Source organism: Pteropus alecto, unplaced genomic scaffold (genome assembly GCF_000325575.1).
Source record: "Pteropus alecto unplaced genomic scaffold, ASM32557v1 scaffold749, whole genome shotgun sequence".
Taxonomy (NCBI): domain Eukaryota; kingdom Metazoa; phylum Chordata; class Mammalia; order Chiroptera; family Pteropodidae; genus Pteropus; species Pteropus alecto.
Genome location: NW_006443564.1, coordinates 582,773 through 600,046, shown reverse-complemented (window position 1 = coordinate 600,046; position 17,274 = coordinate 582,773). Strand labels below are relative to the sequence as shown.

The 17,274-nt window shown below is 43.6% G+C and overlaps 1 protein-coding gene across 1 annotated transcript; it reads right to left on the bottom strand.

Moving 5' to 3' along the window:
- Window positions 1–3,439: 3,439 nt before the first annotated feature.
- On the bottom strand, window positions 3,440–16,909 carry CRYM (crystallin mu). The gene is made up of 8 exons (XM_006924160.3): window positions 16,664–16,909; window positions 16,021–16,174; window positions 14,100–14,162; window positions 11,463–11,564; window positions 9,625–9,808; window positions 6,302–6,423; window positions 5,535–5,619; window positions 3,440–3,788 (listed from the first exon to the last, which is right to left on the bottom strand). The coding sequence occupies exons 1-8, from the start codon at window positions 16,831–16,833 to the stop codon at window positions 3,724–3,726; spliced, it is 945 nt and encodes a 314-aa protein (XP_006924222.1). The 5' UTR covers window positions 16,834–16,909; the 3' UTR covers window positions 3,440–3,723.
- Between the last annotated feature and the right edge of the window lie 365 nt (window positions 16,910–17,274).

Genomic DNA, 17,274 nt, shown 5'->3' with positions numbered 1-17,274 from the left:
TGGAGTGTTGGGTGAATAGGATGAGCCTGCAGTGGTGGGGGTAATGCTGTGGCTCAATGGAAGCACTCCAGTCCACACCTGCTCTCTACCGTGTACCAGAGCTCTGGGAGTGGTGTCTAGGGTTTTGAAGATGCCCACTTAAGAAGAGGTCCAAGCTCTACTCTGAGAAATTCTCTATACATATCCAAATAAACCACTGTTGAGAAACTCAGGGAGACCCAGGAATTAAAAAATGGTGTTCCCTTTTATTTATCTTTTTAATATTTTTGAATATAGAAAGGGTTAAATGGATGACAAAGAAGGGAAAGATCTCTTAACTTTTCCAATTCTGGACTTAAAATTATACCTCTCATCACACTGCTGCTTACTTTCTGATTCTCGTGGCCTGGGGATTCTAATTCCAGTTATGTCCTTTGCTTTATGTTTTGTTGGTGGAGAGAAAAGGTCGTCCAGTGGCCTGAAACTTGATGCCCAACTTAAATGTGTCTAAACCTTTAACAGATGTTTACATTTACAGTAATGGAAATGGGTCTATAATACCTCTTTCTGAGAACAGAGACAGAGAGGGAGAGTGAAGAAAAATAGAACATAGGTTACATACTTTGGAGTGAATTGTGTTCTACCAAATTCGTACACTGAAGCCCTAATCCCTAATGTGACTGTATTTGGAGATAGAATCTTTATTCAAGAGGCGATGAAGGTTGAATAAGGTCATAAGGGTGAGGTCCAAATCCTATAGGACCAGTATTCTTATGAGAGGAAGAGACGCCAGGGATGCATATGCACAGAGAAACGGTCATGTGAGGACACAGCAAGAAGGTGGTCATCTGTAAGCCAAGGAGAAAGGCCTCGGGAGAAACCAGATTTGCCAACACCTTGATCTTGGACTTCCAGCCTTCAGAGCTATAAGAAAACAAATCTCTGTTGTTAAGCCACCCAGTCTGTGGTAGTTTGTTATGGCAGCTCTAGTAGATTAACATAGTGCCTAAGCAAGAAGGTCGGGGAAGAGTAAAAGAATACAGAAAAAAAGTTTGGCACATTTGATGATTTTTCCAAAGGTAAGTGCCTCTAGGTTATTTGTAGGAAAAATTTGATTGTAAAAGTGAATAGTACATTTTCATGCTTGTTACGTGTCCATCTTTTATTCACTGTCGTCTATCACCATTGCTACATGTCTGAATACATGTAGGTTCTACCATATAAATTGGCAACATTGCTGCTGACATTTTTTTGAGTTAGCAATGCCAAATTCAAATTGAAACCCTACTGAACAGCTAAGCTTCATTGGCTTTTTATGGCCAGATTTACATAAAGTGGAATTTACCATCGATTATGTGTATAATATATGTACAGCTGTTTATCTCCAGCATTCTTCCCGATTCACATCTGTGTTATTTCAAGAGGCACTATGGAGGATATAAGCTTAGAGAGGATACAGATGCTCAGATCTGATGAACAGTTGGTTCATTCTTCCTCAGTGGTAGGATTCAGAAAGGTTGTCAGTCATCAAATAAATACATTGCACTAGAGGATGATTATGTTTACAAATATTACATTTTGTTGGTCTGGAATAAACCAAAGTTGTATTTCCTTTCAATAATATGCACGAAAACAGTTGGCACATAGAAGGCACTCACAAAGAGTTTGTAGTGTCTGAGCCTGCTTCTATTAGTACTTCATTATTGGAGGTGCCAGGATCTTCTCTCCATATATTCCCCAGAATCCACCTGATGGTCAGACACTCATTGCTAGGATATAGAAGAAGTATAAGCCATGAGGGAAGTACTGTTGTTACCAAAAAGGATGATTTACAGTAGAGCTTTGTACATCATTGTCACAGGTAAAAGTAATATGGAAAGCCCAGTGCTGTATTCTAGCAAACAAGGGGCAGCGTGAGGCAATACAAAGAATTTTGAGCTGGAAATCAGTACTACTACTTGATGGATAAAATATAGTGTTATGGAAATGGAAAAGTGTTCTTTGAGAGAACAAAAAAAGGCAAGCCTATGGAAATGTTACCAGAATTCAGGATTTAGTTCTAACTGCTTCATGGGAGTTTATCATTCCTAGTGGGAATCTTCCATGCTGCCCTGCTGGAGGGGTAGCAACGGGCTCAGAAAGTATGGGAAGGGGAAGATACATTTGCCCAGCAGAACTAGAAGCTCTCACTATGACCAACCTCTTGGTCTTTATGTCAATTCTGTGATGACATAAAGGGATGTGAATTTAAAGGATATGTTGATTTTAAAACCTCACATAAAAATTCCATCAAATTTATGGGTTGAAAAGAAGGGAGCAAACACAATCCTTTTATGTAATCACGGTGAATAACATAAACCTCTTTGAGGCCAGAATGGGTTATTAGAAGTTACGCTGTTTTTAACAGTTGTATTTTATTTTAATTAGGTTATTCCAGCTTCTAGACTCCACAGGCTTCTCTGCCATTTCTGAACATCTGTTATTTCAATTAAAGGGTAAATACTTTATCTGCAATTATCACAAAGATTGGCTCAAAACGTATGAACAAAACAATCAGGGTTACCATGAGTCTTATATATCAGGGAACAAAAGGGGTGAGTTAAAGGGTCCCCGCTCCTGGGAACTCTCCTATTCCCACTGCTAGAGAAGCCAGGTGCTGCCTTGCTGCGATGGAAGCCCATGCGAGGGTATCCTGTCTCTGAAGCCATGACATTAGGCACAGGCACGGGCACACGATGGTCCCATGAGTCTCAGTTCTGGGACTTTTAACCGTCAAGGAAAGCAATCTCTATTTCTGCTTGGGTTGCTGGAGAGGACAAAGATTCAGAAGCTATCCTGTCACTACTGAGGGAATGCCTGCTTGATCCTGGAGCCAATGCTAAAGAAAATAGCCAAGGGGTGGAGAAGGCAAGGCTGGGTCCTGCTGGCACTGGGAACCCTTGAGTACAGCTGTAGCCAAAACTGGTTGGTTACCCGCGTACTTCTTAATTTCAAGAGCCAACAAATCCCATTTCTCACTCATTTACTCATTCAGCTTAAGGTAGTTTGAGTTGTGGTCTCCACTACTTGTGACCAAAGAAGTCTTGACCAATATATAAGTTCCGTTGTTCCTTGAAACTTTAATTATAAGAAGCCAGAAACAGAAGGTTACATAACATACAATGCCGTGTCTCCGAAATGTATTCATAAAGATAGAAAGTAGATTAGTGGTTTCCAGGGGCTAGGAAGAAGGGGAAAAAGGGAGTGACTGCTAATGGGTATAGGGTTTCCTTTGGGGTGATGAAAATGTTCTGGAATGACGGTTTCACGACTCCTGAATTTTATGGTACGCAAATCGTACCTCAATTTAGAAAAAATAGAATATAGTCATTGGAGGCCCCCACCAGGGAGTGAATGAGAATGCTCGATCCCCTCACTTTCCTTGTCATGAGGGATAGGATAGAGTTATCGAAGCAAGAACTGCACAATTGAAAAGTGCTTTATTTTCAGGAATTACAAAAGCCAGTGAAATACAGAGGAAAGGGAATACTACTATAATCTGGTATAACAGAAAGCATGGTCCCTAGCTTTGCTTTCCATCTACAAACACAAATGGGGATCTGGTGATTTACAGCAAGACGTGGTAAGCACAAGACTATAGCTCCCTGTGGACTGGGCTCCTTCATTTGATCTAGAAATTATGATAAAACTGGCAGTAATACCGCTTGAGCTGTAGAATCCACCTAAAAACAAAGTTCCTTCATTTTATTTACCAGACGACCAGGAATCGTACACTAGTTTAGCTGCAACCATGTCCTCCACCGCCATTCCTGGAATGGACAGAAACTCAGTTCACTATTTTTTGTCAGAACAACTTTTCCTAAAAAAGCCCAGGACTTGGAACTGGCAGTTTTCTGATACATTCTCCATGCTAATGCCTATCCAGGTACCAAAGACTGATACCCAGGTGAGCTCGGGCTTGGAGGGTCTACAAAGGGCAGGACAAGGCAGGGAATATGATGCTAAGCAAGAAATACCCACCACACAAATTTTAAGTGTCCTTCAAGTTTAGTTCGGGGGTCAGAAAACTTTCTGTAAAGGGCCAGTTGGTAAATATTTTAGGCTTTGGAGGCCATGCGGTCTCTGTTGTAACTATTCACTTCTGCCGTTGTAATGCAGAAGCAGCATGGATGATAGATAAACAAATAAGCCTAGCCATATTCCTATCGACCTTTCTTTGTGGACATTGAAGTTTGAATTTCATATATTGTTCATGTGTCATAAAATCTTACTGTTCTTTTGGTTTTTTTCCCCCCAAAAGATTTGAAAATGTAAAAAATCACTTCTATGAAAATAGGTGATGGGCTGGGTTGCTCTAGTCCCAACTCTGCATCCTTTAGCAACCCCACTGTGACTTACTGTCGAGGATGCATACCTTAGCCTTGAATGGAATATGTTCTCAAAGGGCAGGGGCTGGTTTTTATTAATTTTTGTAGCCACTACTGCACCCAATGTGGAACCTGACACAAGATAGGTGCTCAATATATGTTTGCCAAGTGGAAGGATGTGCCAAAAGTGAGAAAACAAAAATTGCTCAAAAGGGTTGAGCAGGTTTCTGTAATGTTCTGTCTCCTGAAGGGCTTGGCTGACCTCTGACATGCTATGAACTCTGCAACTTTCTTTCAACCAGGCTTTGGGTAAAGCTTAAACTACCTTGGCCTGTCTCTCTGTGCATGAGAGGTTTTAAAACTATTTGACAGCCAGTAAGGCATGGATATTGACCAATTGGCATGGGTGCCGAGTGGCAATTTGGGGACTTGACTATGGGAAATATGAAAGATCTTTAGAGAGAGACATGCTTGAGGAGCAGCAACTTATTTACCAGCTAGTTAGGCAGTATTTCATTATTTCAGGCATATCTGCTGTGCAGCGTTCTATGTCCCTTTCCTTAAATCTGGTGGGGTGGGTGAGCTGGACTCAGGGGCAGACCAAGTCCATTCCTAGTTGGACTTCTGCCTCTACCAAATCGGATGGTAACGGGGCTTCCCATGGAAGCCCTGCTCAAATCAGCAAGCCGGAGGGTAGGTAAGGATGGGAAAAAGAGGTCTTGGGCTGTGCTTTCTGTCCGGATCTCTCTCACGTTTGGTCTCCCTGGCATTTCTCTTAGGCTCCCTGTCTTTGAATATTTTTATCCTCCACCCCCTACCTCTGGAGGATATCGGCTTCTGAGTTTCATTGAGATCTAAGTCTAAATGATAAACTACTGACACTTGCTGTATGCAAATCGTTTTACATGAACATCTCACTTAATACCCACAAAAACTCAAGGCAATAGATGGTGAAGAAGATGTGAGGTCACTTGTCCAAGGATGCATGTCCAGGGAACCCAACCCAGGACTGCCAATTCCAGAGTTCGTGGGCTAATCACTATGCTGAGATATGTAAATAATTGGCATGGATGATGGATTTCACAATGATTCAGTCATGGAGCCTGGTCACTCATTCCTCTTCCCACTGACGAGTGGACCTGCCTTGTGCTCTGGTTGGATTTGTGCCCTGGGAGCGATGACCCTTACCTAAAGATTTGAACACTGTGGTCTTCTCACAGTAGGCTGGCTTTACTCCCTTCACCACTTCTCCCAGCTCAGCGAAGATCTCAGCCTGTGAAATGAACACACATTGACCCAGGCCATGGAGCGCATGTCTGCTCTGGCCAGCTTGTATAGGTAGGACATCCCTGAATTGGATAAGGAATAAATCTGATAAATAGATCATTTATACATTGGATGATGTTAGGAGGATGCTTCTTCCTAGAATTCTTTTTGGATACCATCTGCCCTTGTGACAACATGAATGCAGAGGTACAAGTTTGTGGCCAGGGGCATGTCCTGCCAGGACACTGTGTAAGTGAGGAAATAGGCATGGTCTCAACACTCATTGTGGCAGCCCCTTCTTGCATCTATGCCCTGATTACAAAAGAAAAAGAAGGCCAGACAGTGGCCAACCATTGTTCTATTTAGTTGGCCACATTCGAAAGGTTTCCAGGCTACAACCAGCCCCCATCTCCCAATCCTACCTTCTTATAAGAGAACCCTGTCCAATGGAAAAACCCAACAAGCTTCTCTCCAAGCAAAAGGGATAAGAGAACACATGTCACCACCAAAATGGTCACATCATTTTGAAAGAGTATTAGAAAGGATTGAGAGATGTTTAGAACCTGTAACCCCACAAAGAAGTGGGTTTGACCGAGGCCTGGAGCAGGCCAAAAAAAAGGGGAAGTTAATGAAAGCCTAGGATCCTGGTGAGGCCAGCTGGGCAGCATCTACCAGGAGAAGATGCTCACCCCTGACAGTAGGACATCTCCAGACTCTTTCAGGGCGGCCTCCCGGGAGTCCACGTACAGCACAGCTTGTTTCATGAGTTTGTCATCCAGTTCTCTCCAGTCAGGTCTGCTGGCTCCGATGGCTAAGGAACAGCAAAACAGACCTTGAGCTCAGAAATAGTCACAAGGGATACTAAATGCACCAAAGAATGGAAGAGGGGTGAGGAAAAGATAATGACATAAGACACGTGGGAATGTTCAGATTTGGAATGCCACATTTCCCCAGGCCAACCCCCTCTCCATCAGCAAGACCGAACACTCATCAACAAGAATAATGCCTGTCATTTTCCCCTTTCTATTTCATTTCTCATCTCATTACTAAAAGATTTGGAGGCAACTTAGCATTCATTTATTGAGACTTACTGTCTGTGGGATGTTTCACACATATTATTTATAGTCCCTGCAAGTACACTTCATGTCTGATTCCATTTAAAGATGTACCAACTAAGGCTCAAAGGAATGCAGGTTCTTGCCAAGGTTATATATTGAATACATGCATCCATAGCTCTGAGAGTGCCATGCCTTTCATGCTTCTTCCACTTATCAGGGGCAGTGACTTTCTTACCCAAACCGTGAAACAGAGACATCACTTGCAGCTCCTTCATACTCCACACCCCTCTACTTTCTTTCTGTCTGCTTGCCATTCATCATTCCCATTCCACACCCCCAACCACTTCTCTCTTAACTGTGACAAAAGAGCTCAGTGTCAGGGTCTTGGAGAAAATCCAACAAAAAGAAAACCAGCTCCATCCTGGAGCCGAGCTTTCATATCCTCTGCAGAGCCCCGAATCACAACACTGAATCCTGGCAGTGGCACAAAGGATAATGCAGAGGCTGCAATCAAACGCCTGCAGGGTCAGGCAGGTAATGAACATGAGCAAAGCTGGTCAGAGGGGCTGGACTGGAAATGGTGGAAACCCAGGCACACAGAAGAAAGCACGGCCTTCTAAAGGGAACGGGCATTGTTAAGCTCCAGCTGGTTGTTGCCATGTGAGAATTCAGGTCCACTGCTAGATATTCTCTTTTTTTTAAAAAAAAGGGAAGTAGGAAATCTATTTGCATGTGTTATTTTTTGATTTTTAGAATACTCTATGGTCCAAACAAAACACATCTGTTTGCTGGATCCAACTCATGCCAGCTAGTCTTTGGAAAGCACTATAAAGCCTTACAACAATATAAGGCAGCATTATATGCTGTCCAGTTTTCTCTACTTATTCCCTCTCCTTCTGTTCTCCCTTACTCTAATTTTCAAAGAGAGTGGTGTAAAAATGTCCATTTTGAAGGTTGTTTGTGTGGGGAGTTCTACAGAACAAAAGACTAACTAATGAAGCTTGTAAATAAATCATAAGCTGGTGGGAAAGTTCCCAGCTTCTCAGGCCACCTCTTCTCATGGTTCTGTTCCCCTAAGTTTTTCTGAGTAGGGTGAGTTCTCAAAGGATTGTGTGAGGCCACTCGGGCAGCAAAGGGAGGCGCCTGATTCAGACCTGGCTCTGGCTTTGCTCCAGTGGAGCTAGAATGGACAAGGGTCAGATACTGGCTGGCGAGGTGCAGGGCAGGCTGAGGAAAGTGGAGGGAGGTTGGAATTAAGCCTGCCTCTCAGCCAAGTTGTAAAGTAAGTAAAATCTGTCTTCGGTGTTACCATGTCGACTGTACTTATGACCCAGTTTTCTTAAGTATTGTTGATGTCTCTGTGAACACATAAGCCAATTTTGTCCTTAGGCCAGGAAAATACAAGAGATTTCTTGACTCAAAAACAAGTCAGCCCTTCCTAGGGAGAGATATGGTCCCTTCATCGTACAATGTAAGGAACCTGCCATGAACACATGAGCCTGGAAGGGGCCTCTAAGCTCTAGGTGAGACTGCAGCCTAGATAACACCTTGATTCATCCTGTGTGAGTAGAGGAGCCAGCTGACCCATGTCCGGACTCCTGAACCACAGACACACTGAGATAATAAATACGTGCTGTTTTATGCTGAAAAATAATTATGTCAGTCTTGCTGAAGATTCAGCTCTTGTAATTTCACCAAGAATTGGTTTCTCTTGATTTCCAAAGTCCTTGCAGAAATGGTCTCACTGTCTGTAAAGCCAGACCCTACCCATCTCTAACCTACCCACTAAGCCACCTCCTACCTCCCCCTCCTCTGACCCACAGCATAACACCAGTCCCACAGGCCCAGACTTTCAATTTGCTTTGGCCCATTCCTCAAATATGTCATGTTTTGTTTCCTTCACAGAACTTATCTTTAGCTGGAACTATCCAGCTCACCTAGTTGTTTACTCATTTGCTATCTATCTCCTCTCAAGAGAATGTAAGCACCTGGAAAGCAGCAGCCTTGAGTGCTGGATGCTGATACCCCAGTGTCTAGAACAGTGCCTAGCTCATGGTAGCGACTCAATAAACATTTGTGAATAAATGCGTAATCCTGATACTTGGCTCTTGCCTGCTCGTATGGCAATGTGAGCAGAGATCTTAGCTTTTGAGGTCACACCATGTGCTTGTCACTAATACATAAGGCACCCACAACATGTTTGAATCTTCTAATCTTTGCCTGCTCACTCACCAGAATCCAGTCTCTTATTGGGCTCTGAGGGTAGAGTGCCTCAGTTCAAATCCCAGCTCTGCCACTAAGGACCTCTGACTGTGGGCAAGTTAGCGAGTGACTTAATCTCTCCATGCCTTGCTTTACCCACCTGTAAAAGGGGGTCTTGATAATAATAGCTCCTACCTCATGAGGGTGTTGTAAGGATTAAATGATATAATACAAATAAAAAATTTAGAACAGTACCTGCAATAGTAAGTATTTAATACAGACCAGTTTTTGCTACAATCCCTAGGGCTATCTGAGGATCATCAGAGGGCTCAGGATCTCTTATGTTTAGAGTTCCACCTATCCAATCACATATATTAAAAAGCATCTGCATGTCACATTGTGTCTTTTATGCTGTAATTTAAAAGTTATTTTATAATTTGCAATGTTAAAAATACAATGAGTCACTTGGCTTGGTCATTTAAACTTCATTACATTTAAGAACTGAGCTGGAACTGATCATTTGCCATAATGTTACATTATACAGACGTTATATTTATTAATTTCAGGTTTGCAACTTTTTTCTCATGTTTTGGAGTGAATATTGTTTTTCAAGGCTCATATATTTCTGAGGTACTTAAAGAGTTGAGGCATTTTGAATGAGAAACACAGCTCTACAGACACAGCCCCCTGGTCCAGCCTAGGGATGAGTCTGGCTACCACCTACTCATGGCTCATGAAGCCCCTCTGCTTACCATTGATGTGAGCCCCCAGCTTCACCCATTCACCAAACAAAATGGGCTCTGTTGCCATGGTGACTGTGATGATCACATCCGCATCTGTCACAGCCTCCTGGACTGATGAACAGACCCGTACCTCTCCTTGTACTGTGTCCGCAAACTTCTCAGCATTTTCTCTGGTGCGATTCCATATCCTCACCTTCATTGGGGGTAACAAGAGGACAGTGGCACCATGATTGTTAGGCTGTTTATGTTTGATCAAGCCCAGGGTGCCAAGAGAAATCTGAACACTCTGGAATCAGGGCTGCTCTTATTTAAATCATCCCCTAGGGAGAATGGACATTTGAAGAAGAGAACAGCATTAATCTGGGCACAGACCTGGCCAAATATTTGAAAATGACCTTTCTCTAGGCCTCCTCCCTTTTATTTTCCAGTTCTATCCCAGGACACACAGCCTCACTAGTTTAATAGTCACTATACAGTGTAATGATGAGCAGAGCAAGTTCTGAAGCTAGGTGGGCTTACAGTTAACACTTGCTCTCTCACTTACTGACCCTGGAGTTACTTAACCTATATAGCCAGCATTTTCACATCTGTAAAATGCAAATGATAACTGGGCAAACTCGGTATCATCAAACTCACACTTTATGTTTGAGACCCTGTAAAGAAGTCAGAGCAGGTATGGGTTTCACAAACAGGATTACTATGGCAGTGCTTTGCATGAAATAACTTGATCTCTGAAGGGTATGCAGGGAATTAAAGATGAGACGGATTTTAGGAGTGAATGGTGCAGCAGATGAAAAGCCCAAGAGTAGTAGAGACCATTTGAATCCTAGAAGGTGTGGGAGTGGGGGTGGGGGTGTCATTGGCCTCACCAGGAGGTAGGAACTTGCTAGTTTGCTTAATTGATTTGCACATCTGTGGTATGGGTTGTCAACCTTCAGCTGAAAATAAGGCCTAGACAATCTCTCATAAGGAACTATAATAACTATATTATGTCTAAAGATGTTTATCAGCCAAGGTGAAAACCAGTACAATATGGCCAGTTCTAAGAATGGTTAACCATATCACCCTTCTTGATAGAAAACTATGCAAATATTATACAAAAATTCAATAATCTGGGAAAATGATGATAGTACATTCAATGAAGAAATAGGATATACAACTGTATATAACTAACATGATTAAAACTATCTTATAAAAAGTTGATGAGAAAAGATTGGAAAATGTGAACTGTTGTCTTTGAAAACAGATAAAAGGGCATTTTTTCTTTCATATTCTTCTCTACTGTTTATATTCCCCAAAGCAGAGGTATTATTTTTATCCTAAAAAATCATACTTTAGGCTTCTCACACTTGTACAAAAATGAAATAAAAGCAGCATCAATCAGACAGTCCCATAGGAAGCAGGAGATGATTGGGGAAAGGTGGGCCAGCATCTGGACTGCAGGAGTGGGTGCTGTGGCCTCTTGCTCTCTAGGCTTGGTTTCCAGTTTGGGGATCCATACTCCGAATAATTAAAGTTCCTGGATTTGCCTAAGAGAAGCACCGAGAGGGGTCAAAAGGACAACTGAACATAGATAATGGATATAATATGATCCTTTAACTAACTGAGTGGGCAGGCTATGTCCTCAGGCAAACCCTGTGAACTGAGAAACTGGAAACAGGTGAATCAGGCCTTCTCCTCACTCTTTACCTGCAACAGGACTTCTGAGAAAGTCATCAAAAGGATGGTTTAGATGGGACTCTTGACCTAATTATGTCAGCATAACCCGTGTTGCAGTGAAGTATAGACAAAGGTCACAAGTCATGGCAGCTAGCTCCCCTCTGCTACACACCTCTCCCTGGACTCACCTCCTTAAAGGAGAACTGCTCTGTGAAGATCTCATAATGGCTATAGGCCTGGACCCCAGCCCCGAGGATGCACAACACTTCACTGCTGGGAGGTTTCAAAAACTATTTGAGAAATGAGATGGAAAAAGTCAAGGGAGACATCAGCAGCTGGGTAAAGAACAAATACAGTTTGATTATCAGGTGACTTCTGCTCTATTTTCAGTTCCCTCAAGAACTCTGAGGCAACATCTGTCCTATCTTCCCACCCCCAACCCCTGGTAGCCACCATTTTACTCTGCTTTCATGAATTTGGATTTTTTAGATTAAGCCCTAAAAATCTAATGCATGGTATAATGGACACAGACAACAATATTGTATTATAATCAGCAAACTTGCTGAGATTAGAACTTAATTATTCCAACCACTAAAAAGAAATAATAATTATATAACATGATAGAGATGCTAATTGTCACAACAGTGGCAATCATATTATACCCTTTTCTCAGAGCCCTGAGAGCTGCCTGGAATCCATGAGCACATCATATATGAATGTACTAAGTTAACATGTTGTACCCTTTAAATTTATACAATGTTGTATGATAAATATATTTAAGAAAAAAAATCAATTCTTGGGCTATTGAGGAGATGTCATTTTGTATTTCTGTTCCCCTCTGTAGAGTGGGGAGGGAAGGAAGGAGCCTTCCCTGAGCACCTACTATATGCCAATGCTTTACTTGCATGATCTCGTTTAGTCTAGACAGTGACTGTCTGAGACGCTCCTATTGCTATTTTCCTCTTATGAAAGAAGAAATTGTGGTCCAGAGAGGTTAAGTAACTTGCTCGGGATCTTACACCTATCATGTAGCACAGTGGGGCTCTAAAACCAAATCTTTCATTCTCCAAAGCCCACGTTCTTTTATCCTGTGCTACCCCATCTTGGGGACGTGATAAGCCACACCCACTTCTCAGAGCCCTGAGAGCTGCCTGGAATCCATGAGTCCTTGCGACCCCAGTTCCCAGCTACATTTGCTCAGCTCCCTCTCTGTTGATCCTTTCTCAGCCTGTCTTCCTTTAAAGAGGAATGTAGAGCTGGAATTTGTGGCACTGACTGAGGGCGTATGTGTGTCTGCATTTGAGTGGAATTCTATAATTATCTTATGCAGTGTCACCTCTCTGTGTGAAGTCTTTCTGACCTCCCTGATAGAGTTCACCACTTCATAGCAATTATTTTTTTACAGATTTAGTTTCTTTAACTGGTCTATATACCCCATGAGGACAGAACAGTCTATTTGCACAGAATTGGCACATATCTACTATTACCTGTAATAGACTCTGCTCCATGATGGTAGGCACTGTATATGGTTTTGCTCACCATTCTATGCCCCATGCTGAGCACCTGGTGGGCACTCAAATATTTTTTGAATAAATGTAAGCCAGGGATAAACTCTGATATATATTGCCACCTTGAGAAAGCATGTCAGAGTCCCCAGCTCAGGTTCTGTGCAACCCAAATACAAAGAAGTTATAGTGTCCGTCAGACCTGAGAACTTACTATTTTTCTCTTCTTCCTCCTAAAAGCCCTGAATGAAAGAGAAGTGGTGAGAAAGAAAACATTCTACTCTTACAGAACAAAAGTAAAACAGACCCTTTGTTCCCTATAGAACAACCCATCTGAGCCCCTGGGAAAAATGCTGTGAGGTTTCAACCTACACTCTAACCCATCAGCCCAGCGAGCCTCCTCTCTTCTGGGAGGGCAGGTTTTTATCAGTGCAGCAAAGCACAGTGTAATTGAGACTTGGGTCTAGAACGCTTTGGTTCCCAAACCTGGTTGATCATCAGAATCAACCAGGGATTATTGAAGAAAAAAAAAAAAACTAAGTTCTTGGACTCCACCCTCAGAGATTTTGATTCAGTGGTTTTGGGAATCTGAATTAAAAAAAAAAAAATCCCCAGATGCTGCTGCTGCATAGCTTGGGTTGGAAACTGCCAGTCTGGGACGAGAAGATCAGGCAGCCTCGGAAGACCTCAGCTACCTGGTCTGCAACTTCAGGAAATCACAGTCTCCATTTCCTTGTGCACTGAGTGAGGCCAATAATGCTCGCTCTGCCTTCCTCACCGAAATGCAAAGGTAAGTCAAAACAATAGATTGGAAATTATTTTGAAAAAGACCAGAATCTTTGCCACTGTAAGGCAATACTAGTAGAGCCGCCATGACCCTGTTACCAGCAAACATTTCTCAAGGAGCCTGTTCATTATCTAGGTCTGAGTTGGGTCTGCAAGTAATTTTAAAAAACCAGTTCATCAAGGTGCATACTTAGTCTACTCCCTTCCTATACAGTAACCCGGTTAATCCTCACATTCTTCCCTCCTCATCTTATATTTAGAAGACCTTAATAACCCTCAACCCTCTCCTATATCAGCACATTTCCTTCCTGCTTAGGCCTCATGAACCAGCTTTCCCAGACCTCGTGTCCTCCCCCAGACTCCACACTCAGTTTTCTAAGCCTTGAGCTCACCTAACCTCACATATTTTGGCATATGTAGTTCCAGCTATGTCCCAAGGAAGACCAAAATAAGTTCCTCATGTCTCTGTTAGACACTGACACACAACCCCACCCACCAGCTCACCTTGACAGCACAGCCAAGCACTAATCTTACCTTGGTGGCAATGGCAGACACTGCAGCTGTTCTCTTTGCAGTTATGACATTTCCATCCATAACCTTGGAGGAAAGGACAGAGTGTAAGCAAAGGACCACCCCTATCTACTATTGAAGTGGAGAATGAATACTTTGAATGAATATCTTTATCTCTAAGCACTAGTTCCCTCACCTGTAAAACAAACAAACAAACAAACAAACAAAAACAAAGATAATGCCAGCCATTCAGAGGGTTTTTGTGAGGAATAAATGCACTGGCATACATGAAAACACCTAGCCCATGGCAAATCCTCAAGAATCACCCATTTTCTTTTCTTGCCTTAAGCTTCTCAAAATACCAAATTAAGGAGGAACTTGAGGAATAAGTCATCTGACATCTGTGCAAGGGCCATGAAACTCTACCTCAGTGGCTCTCAACTCTTGCCATGCATTTTGGGAGATTTGTGAAGATACAGATGCTCAGACACGACCCTTAACCAAGTCTGACTCCCTCAAAGTGGGATCCAGACATCCTTGTATTCACAACTCCTCAGGTAACTCTGAATTATACCTGGTTGATCATAAGCACCATCCTTTGCGCTGTTCCCATTTGTAAGTTTCTCATCTCTGTTGATCCTCACCAGATGGTATCAGTATTCTCATTTTACAGACAAGGAAGTAACTCATTTACTACTGAGAAGATTCGGGAAGGATCTAAGGCCTTGTCATTTAGTTGGGTGGAAAGTCTGAGCTGGCCCCATTTTCCTGGGAAGCCACAGTTGGTAGGTAGTATGGATGTCATCTCCATTGGATGAGTATAGGTTGGGAAGAGTTAGGTACTCTTCCCAGAGGAATAATGAACAGTCACGTTCCTTGGAGAGGCAAAAATTCAGTACAAGGAGGATCTAAGAGTCCAGGGGAGGTTCAGGTGAAATGAAGGAGATTGTCCCTAATGAGGTGTCAACTGCCCAATATCAGAGCCAGCCTGAAGGGTGCAGAGCACAGGAGTTGAGTACAAGCTCCACAGTCATGCATTCCTGGGTCTTTTACTAAACTGCTGTGTGACCTCAAACAAAGTGACTCTACTACTCTGAGCCTCTGGGATGTCAACAGAAATTGGGTGAGGGCGTGTAATAAAAACTCCTACAGAGAGATGTTGTCAAAATTGAATGAGATCAATTTCTCCTGCCTGGAACAGAGTAAGTGCTCATCAAGTGGCAGTTACAAACGCAGCAGAGCATAGTTGTGAGAGAGTACAGGTCCTGGACTCACACAGAGTAGGCAGGCCTGAAGTCCAGCCATGTGCCTTATTAACTACATAAACCTGAGTAAGTTGGGCATAGTTCCTTATGACACAGTGTCCTCATCTACAAAATGAGGGTAATAATATTACTTATCTTATAGAGTGGTTCTAAGTATTAAGAAAGTCAATACATGTGAAGTGTTTAGAAGAGTTCCTGACATATACAAAGTGCTCAATAAATGTGGGCTACCACTATTTTTTTATACTATCATTAAATGTTAAACGAGTCACTGGAAAGACCCTCAGAAAAGATTCCCAGGGATTACAGAACGCCCCTTTTCTTCCATGTTATAGATATTCACTAAATAAACATTTCCTTGGCTACTGGGTTTGTTCAAGCTATATACTTGGAGTAACTGGTATAGGAAGAGAACATATACAAGAATGATGAGATTGTCACTTCCACAATGTCACACACTTGAAGCAGCAATGGGCTCTGGTGCTGGGTTATGCATCTTCAGGCAATCCTAGAAACAGACACATGGTCCCAGATAACCTTCACCATCACTGGTATCCAGTCACTCAGAGGGCGGCATGTGTGGTCATAATTAAAACTTCCCCCGTCCCACAGAGAGTAACTTCCCAGCCTGGCTCTGGGCCCAGGGGCCCCACTCCACCCCAAGTCAGGGAGTTGCTCACCGCCAGAAGGGAGCCATTGCTTGGCTCAAACAGTAGCACAGTGGCCTGGTGGGACGGGACACTGGAGGTGGTGCTGTGGCCCTCGTAGAAGGTGACCAACTTGGTGGTCAGGGCATCCTCTGCAGCACTGTAGACGGGCATGACCCCCAGGAAACTACAAGGAGAGAAGGAGAAGCTTCAACCCCTTCCCACCAATGCTGGGGTGTCAAGTCCCCATGCACCATCCTTTCTCCTCCTTCCTTTCTCCTTCCTCATCCCTGCCTTAGAGGCCCTCTCCCTTCCCCTGGTCTTCCCTTAGGCAGTAAGCACAGTACCTTCATGAATCTGGCACTGGATGAGAAAAACCATTTCAGTTCTCCCACTTACTAGCTTCATAACCTCGGGTAAGTCGCTTAACCTCTGTGAGTCTCAGTTTTCCCACCAGTACAATGACTACATGAACACCTACCTATAAGGAGAGCGTATTGAATTAAACAAGGTAACGCCTATAAAGCGTCCCCTTGTCACGGTGAGGAGACACATATTAGGTGACGGTTGCTGTTAGCAGCGATTAGGTAAGCCCTTTCTTGTTTTCTCCCCTGCTTCCCTTCACACTCCTCCTCTTCCTCCTTTCCAGTTTCTCCATCCGGCCTTCCTCACTCACCCGTTGTGCTTGGCCACCGGCACTACGGTGCGCACCGGCTGCGTGACCCCTCCATCCAGACCGCTGGAGAAGTTGGCCAGAGCCGCCTCCAGGGGCGGGATGAGGAGGCTGGAGCTGCGAAGATGGTTCTGCACCTCGGCCGCACTCAGGAACGCTGGCGCCCAGCTCATCTCTCCGCCTTCCTTCTGAACTCAGCCGGAGTACAACTATCCGGGTTCGCAGAGCTGCGCCCTATATGAACGTGCACCGCTCTGCGGTGCCGCCTACTGGTTACCTCGTAGCTACGGGGGCGGAGCAACGCCGGTCTCCGCCCTCCTCCACCACCAGCGGTGTTTGCTGGGTCCCCTCTAACCACCGCTTCCCCAGGATTTTAGGTGAAGCGGTGGGCTGCGAGTTAGTATTCTTGGGTCCCTTTTCTCAATTCCTGTAATTAGCTGTACTCATTGTCCTTGCGAGGGGTTTTGGCACTCCATCTGCTCTCCTCCCACCAATTTCTCTATTTGCTGTCTCTGTCGTCCTGCTTGGGAAGGAGACAGGGTAGATAGAGGCAAACGCTGGCGGGGCTCTCCATTTTATTAAATTATTTCCTCTGCTAGGAGATATTAGGTGAA

Bases quoted from the DNA above. Each gene is read 5' to 3' on its own strand.
- CRYM (XM_006924160.3), bottom strand. From the start codon at position 16,833: ATGAGCTGGGCGCCAGCGTTCCTGAGTGCGGCCGAGGTGCAGAACCAT. The intron at 11,565-14,099 runs GTAAGATTAGTG...TTTCTCAAATAG, and splicing joins TGTCTGCCATTGCCACCAAG to TTTTTGAAACCTCCCAGCAG. The intron at 6,424-9,624 runs GTAAGCAGAGGG...GCTGTTCCTTAG, and splicing joins GCTGGGGGCTCACATCAATG to CCATCGGAGCCAGCAGACCT.